The sequence below is a fragment of the Diabrotica undecimpunctata genome, chromosome 4, assembly GCF_040954645.1.
Source record: "Diabrotica undecimpunctata isolate CICGRU chromosome 4, icDiaUnde3, whole genome shotgun sequence".
In the NCBI taxonomy this organism is placed as follows: Eukaryota; Metazoa; Arthropoda; class Insecta; order Coleoptera; family Chrysomelidae; genus Diabrotica; species Diabrotica undecimpunctata.
Window position 1 is genome coordinate 10,834,108 of NC_092806.1, and position 21,357 is coordinate 10,855,464.

At 33.4% G+C, this 21,357-nt stretch overlaps 1 protein-coding gene across 1 annotated transcript in view; it reads right to left on the reverse strand.

Moving 5' to 3' along the window:
• The window catches only part of Su(Tpl) (Suppressor of Triplolethal), a 33,277-nt gene extending 12,140 nt beyond the window's left edge, over positions 1-21,137 (reverse strand). The window contains exons 1-3 of the mRNA XM_072528882.1: positions 20,944-21,137; positions 4,176-4,229; positions 95-342 (exon numbers count right to left, since the gene is read on the reverse strand). Of these exons, the coding sequence (XP_072384983.1) occupies positions 95-342; positions 4,176-4,229; positions 20,944-21,075 (434 nt within the window). The 5' untranslated portion in view covers positions 21,076-21,137. The remainder of the gene's footprint in view (positions 1-94; positions 343-4,175; positions 4,230-20,943) is intronic.
• Between the last annotated feature and the right edge of the window lie 220 nt (positions 21,138-21,357).

A 21,357-nucleotide genomic window follows, 5' to 3' on the forward strand; every position in this document is an offset into this window, starting at 1 on the left:
ACATAATTCTACTAACAAAACCACACAGCACTTATGAAACTTTACAATGTATAGTTTTCTAAAATATTTGGAGGAAATTCGAAAAAAAACTTACCATTTGTTTTTATATTTATCTTCGGCTTCAGTCATTCTGTTTCGGGTAACTTCGTAGACGTCATCATTGGCATGGATACGTATTTTGTGTGGGATAGATCCGAGGCCTTCCAGGGGGCCTCGTGGAGACCCTACCTGTTTGATGCACTCGAAGCTGCCTCCAGGTCCTTCCATATCGGCCGTGCTCGACATGGAGAAGCTGAAGGAAGTGCTGCCCATGTTGTGGTGCAAAGACGGAAATGATAGTTCCTGGAAGGAAATACAGCTATTGTAAGAGAACATTTATACTTATTATTTAAAGCTAGACCTAGAGATATCATACAAACACATGACTACTTAAGAGTAAAACTAATATGTGTATTTTTTATAATATATATAAATATATATATATATATATATATATATATATATATATAAGAGCAAGATGATTCAATGAAACGACAAGATTTGGCAACGTAAACGTTGAGAATCTAGAGTGTGGGAAGTTTGGTTATCATGGAGAAGTGGTCGGGTGAAAAACGCCATTTGATCTGAATGCTTATTACAAAAATTGTGAAAGTTTCATGCGTGTACAAAGAGCGTTTCGTTAACACTACCATTTCCGAAACTCATTACTACATTTATCCATTGATTTGGATTTTGTGGTAGCCGTTTTGTAAGAGTGTTTGCTTTATTGAATTGATTTCGGATGACCTGTGATTGTTGTCGCTAAATCTTATAGAACGGGAAATAAGAGTTAAGTTGAGCGGGATGATGATGTGACTGGGCATTGAGATAACGGTTTGTATGAGTGGGTTTCCGGTACACGGAATAGGAAAAACTGTGAGGTGGATTTTTTTGAATAAGAACATCAAGGAATGGCAAAGACGCTTCAGACTCAACTTCCATTGTGAATTGAATGCTGGAATGTATTCCATTCAGATGGGAGAGAAAGATCTAATGTGTTTTTACCATGGGGCCAAATGACAAAGATGTCATCAACGTACCGTAACGAGAAGGTGGGTTTGAGATTTAATGAGGACAGGGCTACTGTTTCGAAATGTTCCATGTAGATATCAGTTATTACGGGAGTGACGGGGATCCCATTGGGGCACCTTTGATTTGACGATAGAAATGATTTTCGAATGAAAAATATGTATTGGACATGCAGTGTCTTAAGGGATTTGAAGTTTACCAGTCCAAGATGGAAATGGTTTCATCGATGAGAATGTTGGTGAATAAAGAAACAATGTCAAAACTAACTAGTATTTCTGAGGGTGAAATAGAAATGTTTTTCAGAAAATTAATATATATTGTTGTGGTATTCAAAATTGAAGGGTAAAAATATTAAATGTACGATGAAATCAATATTTCAGAGATTATAAAAAATAAAAAATACTCCGAGCTGCCTGGAATTAACCAAAGGTAATCTTAGTCATAAATAATCTTTTGTATAAATATAACAAGTGAAATAGTGCGGGTACAATGAATAGAAGTTAACGATGGTTTTCCCCATAAGCCATAAAGTGTTCCGTAAGCCGGATTTGCGCCATGAAAAGGACAATAAAAATAGTTAATAAATAAATGATTGTTCGGAATATGTAAATACCCAGTAGAAATTAAGTGTCCCTGTAGAAATAATATGAATTAGGAAAGTTTGTAGGTATTTCTGATTTTATGTGGGAGTGGTATGCAAATTTCTGATTGGCCGAGAATTTGGAAAGTGGTGATGGGTGTGTATAATGAGAGGATGGATGGATGGATAGAGGAGATGAGAGAGGCAGTTAGTTCCAGTTTCTTAAAGTGAATGGTTGGTTTTCAAGGTGGTATCCAAGGGTAGTAAGTGATAAAGAATAAGTTGTGAGTTGGTGAAGTAATTGTGTCCGACGGTAGCTGATCTGGTACAAATTTGTAAGTAAACTTTTCGTACTTGTATTCTACGTATCGCTGTTTATTTCGGAACGAGAGATTAAGTTTGGCGAGAGGAAAAGAGGCTGGCATCATTGGAAAGGTACGTGTATTTGAAGGAGAGCATTGAAGACACTAAATTGCAATATCTTGTTTAATATTGCCAATTACATAGGAGGCTGCTGAGAACTGATAGTTCATTTTGCATAGAACAAGGAATTGGACAACTCAAGTCAGAGGAAGCGTTTCAACGGGAGAAACATTCATAATATATTAAATTTGAGAATTTTGGGTTAAAAAAATATTATATCATATTATTAACGTGTGAATAAGTTGTCGATAGTCGAAGGAGATCAAATTTGTTCTGAGAGGGGACACGGAGCTGTGGAGAGAATTGGATAATTCATACAAATTTTTCTTGGTACAATCGTTATATCAAAGTTGCATTAGGGAGGACACTGAATATTATTTGATTTGTCTTTGTATGTGGGTATATTCTATTTTATAAAAACCCTTAAAAGGGCAACATTACAAGTACGAACGTTTTCGGAACAACTGTTCCATCATCAGGTTAAAATACAGGTTACCATGCCTGAGCCACCAAAATATTTGGGTAAAAACCCTTTAAAATGAAATGTGTTACCAAAGATTGTACATGATGTTGATAATATTATATGATGTTTAATATTTTAATTAGATTTTACTTCAGGTAACATACACCCATGCTTAAGTGAGTTCCAGTGTCCGGAGAGTAAACCTCTTCAAACGGACTACGGCTGGCAACTGAGTTGGCTAGTTGCCAGCCGTAGTCCGTTTGAAGAGGTTTACTCTCCGGACACTGGAACTCACTTAAGCATGGGTGTATGTTACCTGAAGTAAAATCTAATTAAAATATTAAACATCATATAATATTATCAACATCATGTACAATCTTTGGTAACACATTTCATTTTAAAGGGTTTTTACCCAAATATTTTGGTGGCTCAGGCATGGTAACCTGTATTTTAACCTGATGATGGAACAGTTGTTCCGAAAACGTTCGTGCTTGTAATGTTGCCCTTTTAAGGGTTTTTATAAAATAAAATATACCCACATACAAAGACTAACCTCTTTTGTTATATGTGGTATACAGCCAGCTACAGGAATTATTTTCCTTGTGGATTTTATTATTTGATTTGTTTATGTAGAATAATAAGCTGTATTTTAGATTGTAATTGTATTATATTATCCATGCATTATTGAAGGTTCACTTACGTAGAACGAATTTTGTTTGACAAACTTTGTATGCTAATAATTTTTGGAGGTATTTTAATCAGTTTATTTTATTACATTATTTTCATATCATATTATGTTGTTTTATTCCGTTATTCTTTGGACCTAACCCATCAGCTGTAAAGTATAGATATTGAACGAGTAAAACCTGAGATAACAAAATTGAAAGGTGTGATATAAATCATAAATCAAAAATTTTAATGTTTTATATATATATACTTTCTTTCTGTAATCTCTACATTTCTGGGGTATACGAGGCTAAAGAATGCTTCTCAAGTCCACATGTTCCACAGTCACATCTTGTTCGAATTTTCTTCTGTCGTGAATGAGTTTGAGCACCAGTTTTAAAATATGATTGACTAACTTAATCTATTGCTGTTCTAAAAAATATACTAACTCCGTACACTACTGACGAAGCTTCTTTCTTTTATCCAGTAAATGCTATTTCCTTCGATTTTTCCTTACAGTATGCCTTAATCATTGGTTCAGATGTTACTAATTATAAATAAAAAAAAAAACACTTTCGATTAAGTTAAATGTTTTTTTTTTGTAGATTGACTAAAATACTTGGTGCTTCAAAAACATGAGTGTCCAATATTTGCATACGACGTTTACCTACACCTGCGTCATTCGTGATATTTATCTTGTAAGATCTGTTAATTCCACTCATTGTTGTCGATCATCTTAGGTACCTTATCACTATCAGCTGACGAAAAAAAAAATACTGATTTTGAATGGAAATGATAAAAATATACCATTGTTTTTTAATCGTACAAATGCCTATTTTGTACGACCGGAAATTCAAAAAAGGAAGAGACAAAACAATGCACTAAGTAGAGTAAACACTTTGGAAGAAAGTGAATCAGTTATTTTTAGCTTTATCATCAAAACATCATTAAAAAAATTGGAATGTTAACACTTACCCCATTTTCATTGCCTAAGAACTTGATTGTCGGTTTATGATGGTAAAATTTGTTCTGAAATAAAAAAAAACATCATTAATAATACTGTACATACTAAATACTGAAAGAAATTTATGATGCGCATTTAACCCTTATGCATCTCTGAATTTAGAAGAGACTCTAGAAGTATATTTCATTCAACATAGTCATGAGGTATTCAAAATATTCATTACCATTTTTGAAATTATTGCGTTGAAACAATTTTGTCACGTAAAGGTTCAACACGGGTTCGTCTCGGCCTATTTGTATGTATACCTAAAGTCTAAATCTTTGTTACAGAAGTTAATCTGGCAGGCAGGTAATGTTTTTGTGAATTATCTAAACAACTTTTATGATTCCGGAAATCCAATAATAAAGTCTAACCGTGTAACAAACAATGTAAACATCTCTTTGATATGAACATCGAAGAGATGCTTACAATAAGTGTTCTAAATATCTATTCTAAATAAATTTTAAAACCTGATAATCAGTGTTGAAATGCAATAATATTGTTAGGTAAGTACTTATACATATTTTAAAATAAATAATGCATTTGCTATCAGAAAGAAACAAATAATATACCGATTGCGAGAGGGGTTAGGCAAGGATGCGTCTTGTCTCCGACGCTTTTCAACGTGTACTCACAGGACATATTCAGAAAAGCCTTATGGGAAAGAAAAGAGGGAATAAGAATTGGTGGAGAAATCATAAACACCATGAGATTTGCAGATGACACGGTAATTATGGCTGAGAGTATAGAAGAACTACAAACTTTACTAGATGCAATAAATAGTGAATGCATTCAAATGGGACTTGACATCAACACAGATAAGACCAAATTTATGATAGTATCAAGGAGTCCAATAAATAATGAACAACTAACTCTTGGTGGACACCAAATAGAGAGAGTGACAAAATATAAATATCTGGGAGCTTACATCAACACAGAATTAGATCCAGACCAAGAGATCCGGGTACGAATAGAAATGGCAAGGACAGCGTTCTTAAAATTCAAACAATTGTTCTGTGACAAAAATCTGAATACTGCGCTGAGACTGAGGTTTGTTGAATGTTACGTCTGGTCGCAACTATTGTACGGGGTAGAAACATGGACACTAAAAGCGCAAATAGTTAAAAAGATTAAGGCCTTTGAACTTTGGATATACCAGAGAATGTTGAGAATTCCATGGACTGCCAGGGTCACCAATGAGGAAGTGCTGAGAAGGATGGGTCGAGACAAAAAATTGTTGAGAACGATAAAAGTACGCAAGACTACATACCTTGGACACATACTAAGAAATAATAAATATAGTCCTCTGCAGGTCATCATGCAGGGTAGAGTCGATGGCAAAAAGGGAATAGGTAGAAAGAGGAAGTCATGGCTGCGAAATATTCGAGACTGGACAAACATGACTGTAGACGAATTATTCCACGTTGCAAAAGACAGAGAAGCTTTTAAAAATGTGGTCGCCAACCTCCGTTAATGGGGACGGCATAGGAAGAAGAAGAATCTGCTATCAGTCGTTTGATATCAGTGTCGACAACTAAGCTCCTAAAATTATATTGAAAGTAGATAATGCGAATAAAATGTCCCAAAAACCATTATCAGCTGCAGAACTGCAAGATATTGCTAATAATTTATGGAACAATAAAACACTGAAAACTTTGTTTTCAAAACTTCCACAAAATTTATTTTAAATTCTTATCACTACAGCTGTTTCGGCTGATTGCCTTTCTCAAGTGATCTGTTTTTGGCATGGGTTTACACTTTATAGTCTCTAATGAAATAGGTTGAGGAGGGGAGAACTGTTTGTCTCAAGCTGGTCATTCAGAATTATATCTGTGTTTTTTAACTTGTTGATTTCCATAGATTCTAACAAAGATAGCTTAAGGCCTTTATTTTGAATGTGTAGAATTTTAAATTCGTCATTAAAAGAATGATTATGATCTAGAAGGTGAAGTGCGTATGTAGAATCTGTTTTTCTATTATTGAAAGCCCTTTTATGTTCTGCTATTCGTTTATTAAAATTTCTACCTGTTTGACCAATGTAAGTTTTTGGGCAGTCGCCACATTTAAGTTTGTACACACCACTGTGTAAGTGTTTTTTATGTTGGCTCTTATTGTTTTTAATATATTTGCCTAGGTTGTTATTTGTTCTGAAAGCTGGTGTTATTCCTTTCTTTTTTATGTGTTTGGCTATTTTTGTTGATATTTTGCCTGTATATGTAATCGAGCAGAAGGTACTGGGTTTTTTCTCTGGTGGTGGAAATACTAAATTCAGGGCTTTCTTGTGTAGTTTTTGATTTAACATTTCCCCTCCCCTCCTCAACCTATTTCATTAGAGACTATAAAGTGTAAACCCATGCCAAAAACAGATCACTTGAGAAAGGCAATCAGCCGAAACAGCTGTAGTGATAAGAATTTAAAATAAATTTTGTGGAAGTTTTGAAAACAAAGTTTTCAGTGTTTTATTGTTACATAAAATGAATTTCCATCAAGTAACGGTCGAATCCATCAATAATTTATGGGATTCCGATGATAAAGAATCTCCTGAAGTAGGGGGCATTGAAAGTGACTCTGTAATTGAAGATCATCTTTCGGAAGCAAGTGAAGAGGATGATCAGCAAGTAGTATTGAGTGATAATGAAGAAGAATGTGTAGCTACAAGTTCCCAGATTTCAGAGTGTGTAATTTTTGAAACTAAGGATGGAATTAACTGGAAGAGTCAACCACAACCGATAGGACGTATGCGATCCTGCGACATAATAAAAAGCAAAGTGCACAAAGTAATGTTAGCTCCTGGTCAAAGTGTAGATGATCCTGTTGATTCCTTTTGTTTGTGGACGAAGAAATTGTGAACGAAATAGTGAAGTGTACAAATAAAGAAGCCGAAAAAGTCCTGGGGATAGAGAACTGGAAATATTGCGACTCTGCAGAGCTATATGCCTTTATCGGACTGCTACTAACTGCAGGGCATTTGAGTGCCAACATCCATAATGTAGATATACTTTGGAATCAGTTTTATGGACCTACTATATTTAAAGCTACCATGGGGTTAAAACGATTCAAAAATTTGCTAAGATTTGTTCGATTTGACGATAAGGACACGAGGTCTGAACGAAGAAGGAAAGACAGATTAGCAGTAATACGCGATGTGTGGAATCAAGTCAACCAAAACTTTCATAAATACTATTTACCAGGAAAAAACATAACGGTAAATGAGCAACTTGTTCCGTATCTAGGTAGGTGTCCTTTTAAGCAGTATATGCCTTCAAAGCCAGATAAGTATGGCATGAAAATATGGTGAGCCTGTGACTCGGAAACATATTACCCATTAGGTGGAATACCATATACATGGAAAACAAGGAAATACAGGAAATACGGATGTCGAAATCAAAATTTAAAGCCATGCTAATCGTTTTTTTCGACAGTAACGGCATCGTGATGACTGAATGGGTTCCGGAGGGTCAAACTGTAAACCAAACTTACTATTTGAAAGTTTTGGCAACGATGCGAGAGCGAGTTCGTAAGAAACTGCCGGAGTTGTGAAAAAACAAGCCGTGGATCTTGCACCAGGACGACGCACCTGCCCATAACGCGCTGTCTGTGAAGTGTTATTTAGCCGCTAGAGGCATTCCAGTGCTCGAACACCCGCCGTACTCGCCTGATTTAGCACCCTGTGACTTTTTCCTGTTTCCGAACATCAAGTCTGCCTTAAAAGGAATCCGGTTCGAGTCGATGGAAGAGGTGAAGCGAAAAAAAGCTCTAACAAAAGAAGACTTCCAGCACTGCTTTGACCAATGAAAAAAAAAAAACGAATGGAACGGTGTGTGGCGAGGGAAGTGGAATATATTGAAGGTGAGCATTCGATTGTAGAATAATTTTTAAAATAAAACTCTTTTTTATAAGCAGTTTCGTTATTTAATAGCCAAACCTCGTATGATGACTAAAAACGAATTGATCGAGAGTAGTGAATCGATGTTAAGAACCGCTATTCTGTGACGATACCCGTGACGACGCCTTCTCGTGGCAATAGTTCCGTGACGTTCGCCTCAGCATTTTACTGTAGAGAGAAAAAAAATACGACAGTATGAAAGCTTCGCTTCAAAAACAAAACAAATTTCTTTACTTGTTTAAAAACAAGTAATAATTTTGTAATATCACTTTATATTAAATACAAAACAATAACGATATTTCAGTAATAATAAAGTTGCTTTCCATAGAAAATTACTTTTCTTTAATGGAATATTTTATAAACCACAACAAACCAACAAAAAGATATGAATAATACTATCAAAATAAACGTTTCTTATGAATACGGGATTCTCCTTTTATTTAGACGTCAATCGACAAAATACACGGAAAATCCCGCTTAGATAAAAAATACGATACATATACATATTATATGAAATTTGTATTTGACGAATAGGTGATATTTAAACACAAAACCATTGTTTGGAACCGTCAATAAAATGCCTCTCCCTACGATTATATTTAAATATTTTATTGATAAAAAATAGGCAACATTTTAACGATTTTATAGTCAAATACATAACAATAATTAGTTTAATAATAAAAATCCAGTACAAATCACGTAGCGATATTTAATCAAGAGGTGATGGATATAATTGAAAACTATTGAAAAATGTAGCATTGCAACAAATGGACAATTTATATTCAATTTTTAATTTTACTCCGTTTGAAAAATATCATCTATCTCTTGTCTTGTCTTGTCTTATTGTCTAAGACCCACACTGGGAGTTCAAAAAATCATCAAAATTAAAGACGCCAACAATAAGGAAGAGAAGGACAAATATAAAATAACAAAGATTGTCGAAGACTTCTACACATCCTTGTACAGCTCGCAAGGCCAGCCTAATGAAACAACAAAGGAGAACGTCAAAAGAAAAATAAAAAACGTAGGATCAGAAGTACTACCAAATATAAAGGGATTCGAAATAGAAAGAGCTTTAAAAGAGCTAAAAAATAATAAAGCTCCAGGACACGACGGTATAATTGCCGAGCTCTTGAAAACAAGCAAGACATTAACAATCCCTATACTAACAGAGCTATTTAATAGATATCTCCATAACAGCAAGATTCCTAAAGACTGGAACGAGAGTCTAGTAATACTCTTACACAAAAAGGGGGCAAATGTGATCTACAGAATTATAGACCTATATCGTTGCTCAGTCAAGTATATAAACTATTTATGAGAATTATTAACAACCGGTTAACCTACAAAATGGATAATTACCAACCGGTTGAACAGGCTGGCTTCCGCAAAGGATATAGTACCTCAGACCATCTGCTGATAATGAGAACATTGATAGAGAAGGCAAATGAATACCAACTACCCGTATTTCTTGCCTTCGTCGACTATGAAAAGGCGTTTGATATAGGCAACTAATACATAATATATATGAAAATGCAACTATGATAGTACAACTAGACGAAAATACAAATCCCATCCCCATTAAGAGAGGAGTGAGACAAGGAGACGTAATATCGCCAAAGCTTTTCAACCTAGCCCTAGAAGACGTCTTCAAAACTACAAATTGGTCAACCTATGGCATTAACGTTAATGGCAACAAGTTAAACCACCTTAGATTCGCTGACGACATAGTGATTATAGCGAGCACGTTCGAGGAACTGCAAATTATGATGGGGGAACTAGCAGCCAGCTCCCAATACGTCGGCCTAAAAATGAATATGAAAAAAACAAAAATAATGACAAACACAGATGACCCCAGACGTATAACTAAAAATGGCAGTGAGATAGAACAAATCCAGGAATATATCTACCTAGGCCAAATCCTGAGACTTGACAAAGAGAACCAAAGTGCGGAAATTACTAGATGAGCAAGACTAGCATGGGCAGGATTTGGAAAACTTAGTTGGATACTTAAGAACCGCAAAATACCCCAATACTTGAGGAGCAAAGTGTTCAACCAATGCATCCTTCCTATCATGACATATGGATGTCAAACTTGGACCCTAACCAAGGCAAACATGAATAAACTAGCCACAACAGAAAGAACAATGTTATGTATACGACTGTCAGATAAAAAGAGGAACGACTGGGTAAGATCCAAAACAAAAGTAGAAGACATAGCAACAAAAATTGCAAAACTTAAATGGAGCTTCGCTGGCCACACTGCTAGACAAAAAGACCAACGTTGGAATACTACAATACAACATTGGAGACCTTACGAAAGTAAACGACCAAGAGGAAGACCACAGATGAGATGGGTTGATGATATTAAAAGAATAGCCGGAACAAATTATTAATATGTTGCTCAGGATAGAGACCGATGGAAGGAGTTGGGAGAGGCGTATGTCCAAATATGGACGACAGAAGGCTAAGAAGAAGAAGAAGAAGAATAGCTTGGAGAACTTAATATATGGTTGGAACTTTTACTCCATTCTCTACTTCATTCTCTTCTACATAGTTTGTACCCATTTCATTTTCCATGTCTACTTGTGTACCGAGTAGGTTCTGAAAATAATGCTTCCAGGTTTCTGTGACTTTCTGTTGGTCACTGATTATTTGCCCCCTTTCATCTTTACATAGACTTGTTTGAGGTTTATACCCACTTTTTGTCTTTTTAGGTCTTCGTAAGCTCCTCTAATTTCGTTGTTTTGGAAATTTTATTCCATTTTTTCTATTTGTCCATTTTCATAGGCTCTTTTTTTATTTTTACATATCTCGTCAGCTTTCCGTCTTGCGACTTCAAATGATGTTCGTCTTTCCCGTGTTCTTCTTGTTATATACATTTTGTTTGTTTCATTTCTTTCTTCTATTGCTTGTCTGCACTCGTCATCGAACCATGCTCCTCTTCTCGTCTTTTTCTTGTTTCCCAGGGTGGACACTGCCGCTGTCAGTACTGCTGTTTTGGTATTATTCCATTTGCCCTCTATGGAGTGCAGTTCTAGCGTCCTTAACTCATTTTCGACTTCTTCTTCGAACTTCTCTTTACATTCCTGAATCTTCAGTTTTCCAGGTCCAGTTTGTTTGCCCTTTGTTGTCTTTCGTTTCTTTCTTTGTTAACTTTGTTAACACTTTTAATTGGCTTAATTTTAATGATTATTTATTTTTTTACTATAAAGATGTTCCGAGAACCCAATCGCAAAATATAGTTCGGCGCTTAACCCTCGGTTAGTGTTCTGGGGTATACCATACCCCAGGTACTCCTTTTATTTCTATAAAATCAAAAGTAGATGAAATAGCGCTTTCTAGCGCCTAGTAGCTGTAGTTTATACATGTTTTCTCACGATGACCTTGTTACGAGATGTACATACAATTTCAGTTTGAATTAGGAGTTGGTCAAAGACGGTTGGGGTGTGTGATACCCCGGTACACTACTGTTGTAACTTTTAGTTGTTTTGTATTCTAGAGGTAAATTTACATGATATTTTTGATATTTTTTCGAGATGTACTATGATTTTTATTTTTCTTTCAGCGATATTGAATTATAGAATAATTATGTCTTACGAACAAGAACAAGAAAGATTAAAACGTTTATGGGCGGAGTTTGGCAGTGACGATGATAAATCGCTCATTGATAGTGAATCTGAGGAAGAACAAATCGCATTAGAAAGTCAAGAGGCAATCATATTGGAAGAAGGGGCTCAAGGAGAGACAGCACACAAAAGGGAGGATTCTGAAGAAGTGGAGGCTGAAGAAGAAAGTGAATTTTCAAGTGATAGTAGGTAATGGTAATGGTAAGAGATACTTTTTTAGATAAAGACAAATTAAAATGATTAAATTTAACAGTTTTAACTTCCTGCTTTGGTTTAGTTTTGGGTATGACATACCCCGGAACACTCCTCGTGCTTATTTATCAAGGCACACTAACGCAGGGTTAATGTGTGAATAATTACATTAATTTATTGTCAAAAAACAAGTTTTTGGAAATCATTTTCTCGATATTAGAGTTACCGGTTAAATATGGGTTAAAATTTCTTCGAAATTAAAGCAAACTTAATTGTATAAATACAAACATAAGTAACCGGGTGCATATGTACCGCAACTTTTCAAGTTACCAAAAAAATACAGATTACGCAGTCAAAATATTAGTAACTTCAGTAATAATAATAAAATTATAAAACGTCGTCGAACAGTCGAGATATTTTTAAATCTGATAGGACGACCGCTTTCGGTTTTATTTTTGTTGTCGAGTACTTGTTTTTTTATATCGCATATTTTTAGTCGAAACAATTTGCGTACGGATTATCATTTCGACAATAAATATTATTATTTAATGTTACATATTTACGTATTTTTTTATTATTTGTAGTGTCTTACAGCCAATACCGGTAAAATATGAGCATACATTAGTCATCGAGGAAAAGAAAAAGTGAAAGAAAAAAAAATCAGTTTAAAAACTATAAAGAAATATTTGAATTTAGGTTGCTTGTCTGCTTGATTGTGATTAAATATGCTTAAATTCCATATACAGTAAGGTCTCTTTTTATGCAATTTTAAAGTTGTGCGATTTCTATTTCATCCAAAAATGTCTATTATTAACTATTATAATTAAAAATTACCTATTCACATCCAGATGTCAGTAAAGTTAGCGTTTGCAATTCGGGGATTTCCTTGTTACATGATGTTCCTTGTCGCTACTATTGTACATCATTGCGCGAGTTTCGCATTGAAAGGTATAACCTGTTATTGTTTTAAAATAATTTTTCTCTTAGCGGTGCTTCGTTTTATAATAAATTGTTTAAAATTTTGCTGATTCCAAGTTGCAGTATAATAAGCAGCACAGTTTTCGGATTGAAAGATTTTACGTGAGGGTCGCAAAGTTTTATTTTTCATTAGAAGAGGTTTTTTCCATCTCAATATCGTAAGTCTGATTTTTTATTTCTTTTTTTCAAGATTTTATTTGGCCCAATGGAGAAAAACAAATTATCAAAGGCAATCAATTTTGTTGGAAACGAAAATTGCAATTTTAGATCGCTTAGGACAAGGAGAAGGATCTACGGCAATTGGGAAAACATTTTATTTTAGGCGAATCAACTGTAACAGTAATTAAGAAGAGTGAAGTCGCTAAGTTTTCATCTTACTCAAGGGATGTATTATTAGAAAGAACAGAAAGAGCCATCGCAATTTGGATTGAGGAACTAATAAGTTAATGAAACAGTCAGAACCGCCAACTTCCACTTCCCAAGCTGGTAAAGAATTTTCAGCTAGCAAAGGACGGATAACCGGGTTTATAAAAAGAAATGCACTTCATAATATCAAGATTACAGGAGAGAGTGCTACAGTAGATGAAGCAGCAGCAAAAATATTTTCACAGGAGTTATCGAAAATTATTGACAATTAAGAATGCTAAGGAGCTACGTATTTAACACGCTATTATACGGTGTAGAGGCCTGGACTCTCAAACAGAACACCATAAAAAATATTGAAAGTTTCGAGATGTGGTAGAAACTTTGAACAAAAATATTAAAACTTTGAAGTAATGCGAAGGATAGGAAAAGATCCAGAAATTTTGTCAACGATCAAACGAAGCAAACTCGAATATTTGGGCCACCTGATGAGAGGACATAAATACGCATTACTTCAAAATATAATGCAAGGAAAAATAGAAGGAAAACGGAATCCAGGCCGTAGAAGAATGTCATAGTTGCATAATTTGAGAGAGTGGTTTGGCTGTACCACTAATGAACTCTTTAGGTCAGCTGTAAACAAGGTCAGGATAGCCTTGATGATTTCCAATCTCCGATAGGAGTGGCACAAGAACAAGAAGAAGATTGAAGATGGGGACTATTGTGCCGATCAAGTATTTAACGCTGATGAAACGGGACTGTATTGGAAAAAAAATGCTTAACCTACTTACATCGCAAAGGATGAAAAAACTGCAAGTGGACATAAACCAAATAAAGATCGAGTAACATTATTACTTTATAGCAATGCATCAGGAGATCGGATGTTGAAACCGATCTTAATAAATAAATCTCTTAGACCACGTGCTTTAAAAGTCAATGATTTAAAACATCTGCCAGTGCATTGGATGGCTAACAAGAGAGCCTGGGTGACAGCTAATTTTACAGATTGTTTCAATAATTGCTTTGTGCCAGAAGTAGAAGCCTATATGAAAAGGAAAAATCTCTCGATTTTAAAATTTTATTAATTATTGACAATGCAGCAGATCATCCACACTTAGAACATCCATCCGTATTTCTTCCGCCCAATATAAAAAGCCTTATTCAGCCATTAGATCAAGCCACAATTGCAACCTTTAAAACCCTTAATAGTAAAAGACGTGCGGTAGCAATTTTCTATTTTTGATTGTTTGATGTATGTTTCATCTGCTTCCGTTCAAATAAGACCAAGAACTTTAAATGTCTGTTGGAAAAAGGTTTGGCCAGCACATGTAACAAGCAATGCAACGATTCAAACATCGACATTATCAGATGAAATAATTAATTTGGCACATGAAATGGCGGAGATGATGATATAGATGAATTACTTGTGGATTATGCATTAAGTAACCATGATACAATTGATCAAACTTTAGATCTAACTTTAGATGGTGTGGTGAATCTAGAAGATGATAATAATGAGAAAAAAAAAACCAACCCCCTAACTGCTAAATTAATTCGAGAAGGTCTTCAACATGCATGCTTCTGCATGCTGCAGAACTGCATGCTAGGATATTGTGAGCTACATAAAAAATTACTAGTATCATCATTGCAAAGTTGAATTACTAATTACGTTATCAGAAAAGGAAGAGCTACACAGAACGAGAATGAAGTTTGTAAAAATACATTGCCTTTACCGCAAATATCTATTGAAGAAACAGTTTCTTCTGACGATGAAGATTATTTTGAGCCACTTCGTAAACGGTGTAAACCATTATCAGATATAGTCGGTTCGCTATTCCCAGTCCGAACTGTCTAGTGAATTTAGTAATTATTTTTTTGCGAAGTTAGTTACTTTTTGACAGACTAGAAGTGGCTGGAAATTACTATACAACCAAGCACACGTACTCAGCCAATATTAATAATAAACAAACTAAATACTAAATAAAATAGAACTGTACGAATTACCGACAATCAATATTTATTTATTTGCACCATATAATAAATAGTTATGTTAAATTATAACAACTAAAATATATCTTTTAAATATATACTACCCAAAATTTTATAGGTTTAGTATACACTTCCACTATTTATAATATTTCTTCTTTTTTCAATGAAAGAAGTCTGTAATAAAAGTTTATTTAAGCTGTTAATATTGTGAGCTAGGAACTTTTGTGTTGTAGGTTTCCAGCTATGAATCTGTCAAAATATGCCCGAGTTGAGCGAATGGACCCTAGCGATAATGATTAAAAATGTTATATGTACCTATTACTTTTGCATAAAATAAAATTAATTAAGTTTTGAATAGAAGTTTTTTATGCTTTTGTATGAATTTCTTTCAGATATTCGAAGTAATTTATAATGCAGGATATTTCTTTTAATTTCTGCAAACTCTTTTGTTTTTGTCTTGGTTTTATGTAATTTTAGAAGGCTCCGGAACATATCTCTACTTGTTCAATTCAAGTAATGTCTTTTTTATGCAATTTTTTTATATGCGCTTTTCTGTGGAATGTATCCACCGTATCAAACGAGACCTTACTGTACAATTATTCTGCGATCTTTAGCTTTTTCATCGATTACATATTTTTTATATTTTTGTTAACGAACATTGCATATTGCCATTTCTAACGTAAGAACGCTTGCAACTCAAGAGAAGCTCATTGAATTACCGGAAAAAATTAACTGCATAAAATGGGGGGTATTAGGACTGAAATGCGAAGAAAACGGGAAACCAATTAGTTTTAAAACCACAGCATCTTCTGTTGCATTCCATTGGAGAAAAGATAAAGCCATAAAGCAAACACAAAGTTTCCAGAAAACGCGTTTGAAGTTTTTAAACTGACAGCGCGGTATTCAAATCTCTCTAACTCCGGTAATATTGCTATACTTTCATATGGAATAAAAAAAATAAAAGGATTTTTTGAAAATATAAGACTTATGTAAACCTTAAAAGAAAGAAAGTAGCTTCAATATAATTTGGTCAAAAATAGAACATCAACTGTGTTAACACATAAAGAAAAGACAAAATGAAATAAAAATGCATTTCAAATATAAGATTAGAATGTATGTACTAGAGGGTTTGAATTATGTTCACCACATTTTTTTTTAGAATAATTTTATATGCATATATAGTTAAAAGGCCTCAATAGATAAAAGTAACTGAGCTAAATGTTGTATTACATTGTTTTTGTTGTTGTGGAAGTGTTAATAATAGATGGTCTGACATGAAATTCGAATGATAAAATTAAGTGTTTTCCAAGTTAATATTATCTATTTATGTTTACAATTAAATTAAATACGTGTTTGGCGGTTAATTCCGTATAAACAATTTCCGAATAAAATAAAAGTAAAAAGCAGTAACATTCCGGATCTTGAGACTAACTGGCAACAACGATCTAAAGAATTCCACTTTTGACAATCAGCTGATTTCACCACGTTGCCGAGTCGATGCGAATCCCCTTTCTAATATGCGGGTCGTGGCGATAAGAGTAAAAATCGGATAAAATAAATAATTAATTTTTCGCATTTGTCTATTTTAAATTCACTCACGTAACCAACATGAACGTTAATAGATTTCGCATTTTTTTGCATAAATTCCGCGATGATCTTTTTGTCAATATTATCGATTTATTGCAAGTCTACTTCCAGGTTTTTTGTATGTAAATTCTTTGCACCCACATTGAATTCTTGAATCACTTTACGAAATCTAATTTTAGCTGTGCTTAGACCAGATTTGGCAACCTCATTAGTCGTTAAGTTATATAGCATTTCGAAAATAGGGAGAATTGTAGAGGTGGGTTAAATTGTGATTTTTTTTGTAGCTGTTACAACGATAAATCTGTTGTTAATGTGGCAAAATAACGGCGATTTTTCATAGGTAAATTCAGAACACATATTAAATTCTTGAAACACTTTTGAAAATTTAATTTTAACTTTGTTTAGACGGTTTTTTGTAGTAGTTGTTGAAGCAATCACGCTGTTGTAATTGCGACAAAAATGCAATGAATTTTCACAGTTTTAAAAGTCGTTTTTATTGTTTCAAATTTTAATCTGCGATTTTAGTTAACGATACCAATTTCAAGTCGTCGCGATATGATCATTGTCGCAAAAAACTACTGCAATTCTTCTAAATTTCATGAATTATTTTACGAAATCAATTTTTTACTCATATTAATTACATTAATACATATTTAACAAACTCTTTGAGTTATGGTAAAGTTTAAAGGTATTGAAAATTAGGGATAATTATAGAGGAACCTGCAATTTTTTCTGTAGCAAGTAGAATGTGATATATTCATTGCCACATACTTTAGCAGTTACTAAGTATCCGAAGGACATACCTGATATGTCGATTATCCCACATAAGAGGTTTTACTAGTGAAATGAGGCTAGATTATTATCGAAAACAAGAATATTCTGGGCGAGAAAATTCTCGTCAATAATTTTCTCAAAATGCTTTTAGCAGTATGATTTACACCTGTGAAATTAATAATTCACATCTTTACTGGTCACTTTCAATAAAATCCAGACAGAAAAAAGAGGAAAATGGGAGCAATAGCAATAAAGTCATCTGTCAAAACTTGTTCATGATCAATTACTCACAGCTTGAAAAATCTTCTTTAACACAAAATATGCCCTAAAGGCTTTAGCAGTTTGTGGGACTGTGGATAATATATTCAGCAAGTGAGTTGTAAAATTATTTTAAGATGAAGACATATTCTGGGTAAAATTGTAAAAGTTGTTTAATTTAATTAACCCCATTATTGAATATATAACCAAACTAGAGTCAGAAAAACCAAAACTATGTCAATTAGTACAATGTTTCTAAATCTTGTGAAAACATTTTCAAACAGTGTTACCTTCGGGTCTCCTTGCACAAGCAATAAGAGCAAAATGTCAAAGATTTTTTAAGAAAAAGAAAACATACTTATATATACCCTATACATTTGGCAGCTAATATATTAGATCCTTGTTTTAATGGCGTTTATTTGAGCAATGAGGAGCAAATTCATATTACTTAATTGATTATTAATTGATAATATAGCTAACTCAAAATACCTAGATAACTTAGCAAGTTTAATGACAGAATTGGCATATTACAGATCTAAAGGTGGATTTTTGCAAAACCATACATCTAAGATCCATCAATATGTTGGAGCCGGACATTTGGTGGAAAGGAACCTATTTTGGAACAAAACTAAGTAAAGTAGTAGTTCAAATTTTGGGAATTCCTGAGACTAGCGATGCTACCTAAAGAAATTTTAGTACTTTTTTAAACTATTTTTTATATATCATTTTTTTTTAAGCAGTTGAATCGTTTCTTTATATAATTTTTTTATCAATCACTGGCATCAATATCATTATAATTTTTCTACAATAGTAACTTTATTATGATAAATAATTGAAATTTTTAAAACAGTAAGTATTTTTATATAAGACTATTGAAATACTCCAGTTTTTTGACTGTAACATTTCTGATAAAATATCCTGGTATGTAATAGCTCTGCTTTTTATTCCTAAAATATTCTAGCAATAAGACCTCCTTTGGATTATAGTTCTTTATTCGCCCACCAATTTTAGTATCGACTCTCTATAGCTCTCCATTTTCTTATTTAGCTCAACAACTTCCTCTTTTTCTGCAATTAATTTATCTAATTTCTGGATGTATTTGTGATTCCTTTCATCTTGTCCTTTATTTCTGAACTTTTTTTAAGTATTTTTGTGGCCTCTTTGTACATTTTTCCTTTCTATTTCTTGATCTAGCTCAATCACCTTCTCAATGGTCTTCCTCTTCTTTCCTTTATATATGTACAAAATTCCTCAATTTCTTCTATTATTCTGTCTGATGATATCATAGGATTTTTAATGCTCCATTTTAATATTTTACTTATTTGCCATTTACAGAAATTACTTATTTGTTACCATTTTAGCAGTGCTATCGGTGCTAGCAGTGCTATCCCATTCTAATACACTATCTTGATATGTTTAGAAAATAAAAAACCATTCTTCTTGTGATATGATTAAGACTATAATAAAGACATGGAACAGTGGCAGCCATAGCTCAGTGGCTAGGTACAGTGGCTAGGTACTGGCTTACCAAGCCAGAGCAGCTACACCAGAAATTTTTCAATTTCTAATTTAACTGAGCCACCACCATACTTCAGACGGCAGGTAAAGTGGCTGGTCCTGCCTATGTAAGTAGTTTTTAATACTAAAACCTGAGCCAGAACATTGCACTAATCAATGGAAGATATGCAATAGGCCAGTTGGCTTCAGTATGACCAGTTATAGTGGCTTATATCTAAAAATTTGTGTTGAAGAACTAAATGCAGACATTTTAATTTTGGTAGTTTTTTTATGCACTCATAGGAGTCATTATGTGTACTATGGTTCAGTTAGAGTCTGATTTAACTCCCTGATAGAAGTTTGTATAGACATAGCACATAAGCCACCTCATTACAAGTTGTTAAGTAAGTTGATAAAGTTTTAATAGAAATAGGACTTTAACACTTAAGAAATAGGCATATGCCCTCAATTTTTCACCCATTGACAGTTAAAGGTGAACAATTTTTTACAAAGAGTTTGCCAGATGACTCATTAAATTGATAATAAAATAATACAACAAATACAACTGTGACACTTTAAGGAAACTTTATCTCATATGATTTACATAAGAAAAATATTTATTTTAGTATAGATATAAGATATCTTAGGTAGGGACTTTTTATTATAAAAATGTTGTAGATAACTGTTTTGGATGCTAAAAATTTTTAACTTGGGTAAAAAAAATCATTTCTTGTTTTTTTTTTGAATAATCAGACATGGTTATCACTATTTTGGTAACAAAATAGTAGGATATTGACTGAACAAATCTGGTAACTTTATGGACACACAGGTACAAAATAATTACTGTACAGTATTAATGATTAAGTTTAGGGAACTAAAGAAGGGAATGGAAACATCCATGTTGAAAATTACTGTATATACATAAAAGTTAAAGAAAGAACTGGAATAAAAGATTTTGATATGGTATGTAGCAAATATAGCAAAAGGAAGTGGGCCAGGTGTGTGAAAAAGAGTTTGGTGGTCACTATATAAAAATACTGTAACTGAAAAAACATAAAAGAAATGTTGAGTAACAGTATGTCTGAAGATTTTAAACAAGTCTTGGGATCAGATTGGTGCAAAATTGAGTAATTTTAAGATAACAATAAGGCATATATCTAACAGTCGACAAAAAAGGCAATTTATTGGTGATATGATGAAAATATAACAAATAAATTTGTGACATTTGAAGGAAAAAATATATCTGGGTATAATTTACATAGGAAAAATATTTATTCTAGGAAATTTCGAATTTAAGGGCTTTTTAATGTACAAAATTGTATTAGATAATTTTTTTTGAAAAATATTTTTCAATATGTTGACGTGGCTGGGGCATTATCGGAGGAGCAAAAAATATTTATTTTACAAAATCAGCACAGACAATTTTTCCTGATTCACCTGAGTTATCAGAATAATCAGACAATATAATCACTATTTTGGAAACAAAATAATAGGTTAATAAGTCACTGAATATGGCGACTGATCAAAAGTGAAGTCAACAGATTGTATTACTTGTCGAAACAACGGAAGATAATTTTAAAAACTTACCTGATTTTTTAGGTAGTCCTCTATCGCACGTAAAGCAGAATCCGTCAATTTCACAAATATCAAGTCCCTATTTTCACCATAATTTTGTTGTGAAGATAAACCATACTGAACACCTGGACAGAGCGCCGCCATTTCTGTCCATTGGTTTCCATCTCTTTCTCTCCTTAACGCTGTTGTCAATCGGTCCCCTGCCCAAGGTTATTAGAAATGTATAGGGTGATCGCCACAACCGTTTTAAATTCCCATATCTGCAAGTGGATCATGTACCAACGTTACGTTCACCAATTTGTATAATATTAAGATAATTATTAAATATTCATTGTAATATAAAAGTTTTACAGTTGAATTTTCTGACTTTTTAAAAACTACATGTTGCTTACTATATTATGTTTATGTTTTTAATATTTAAATTTG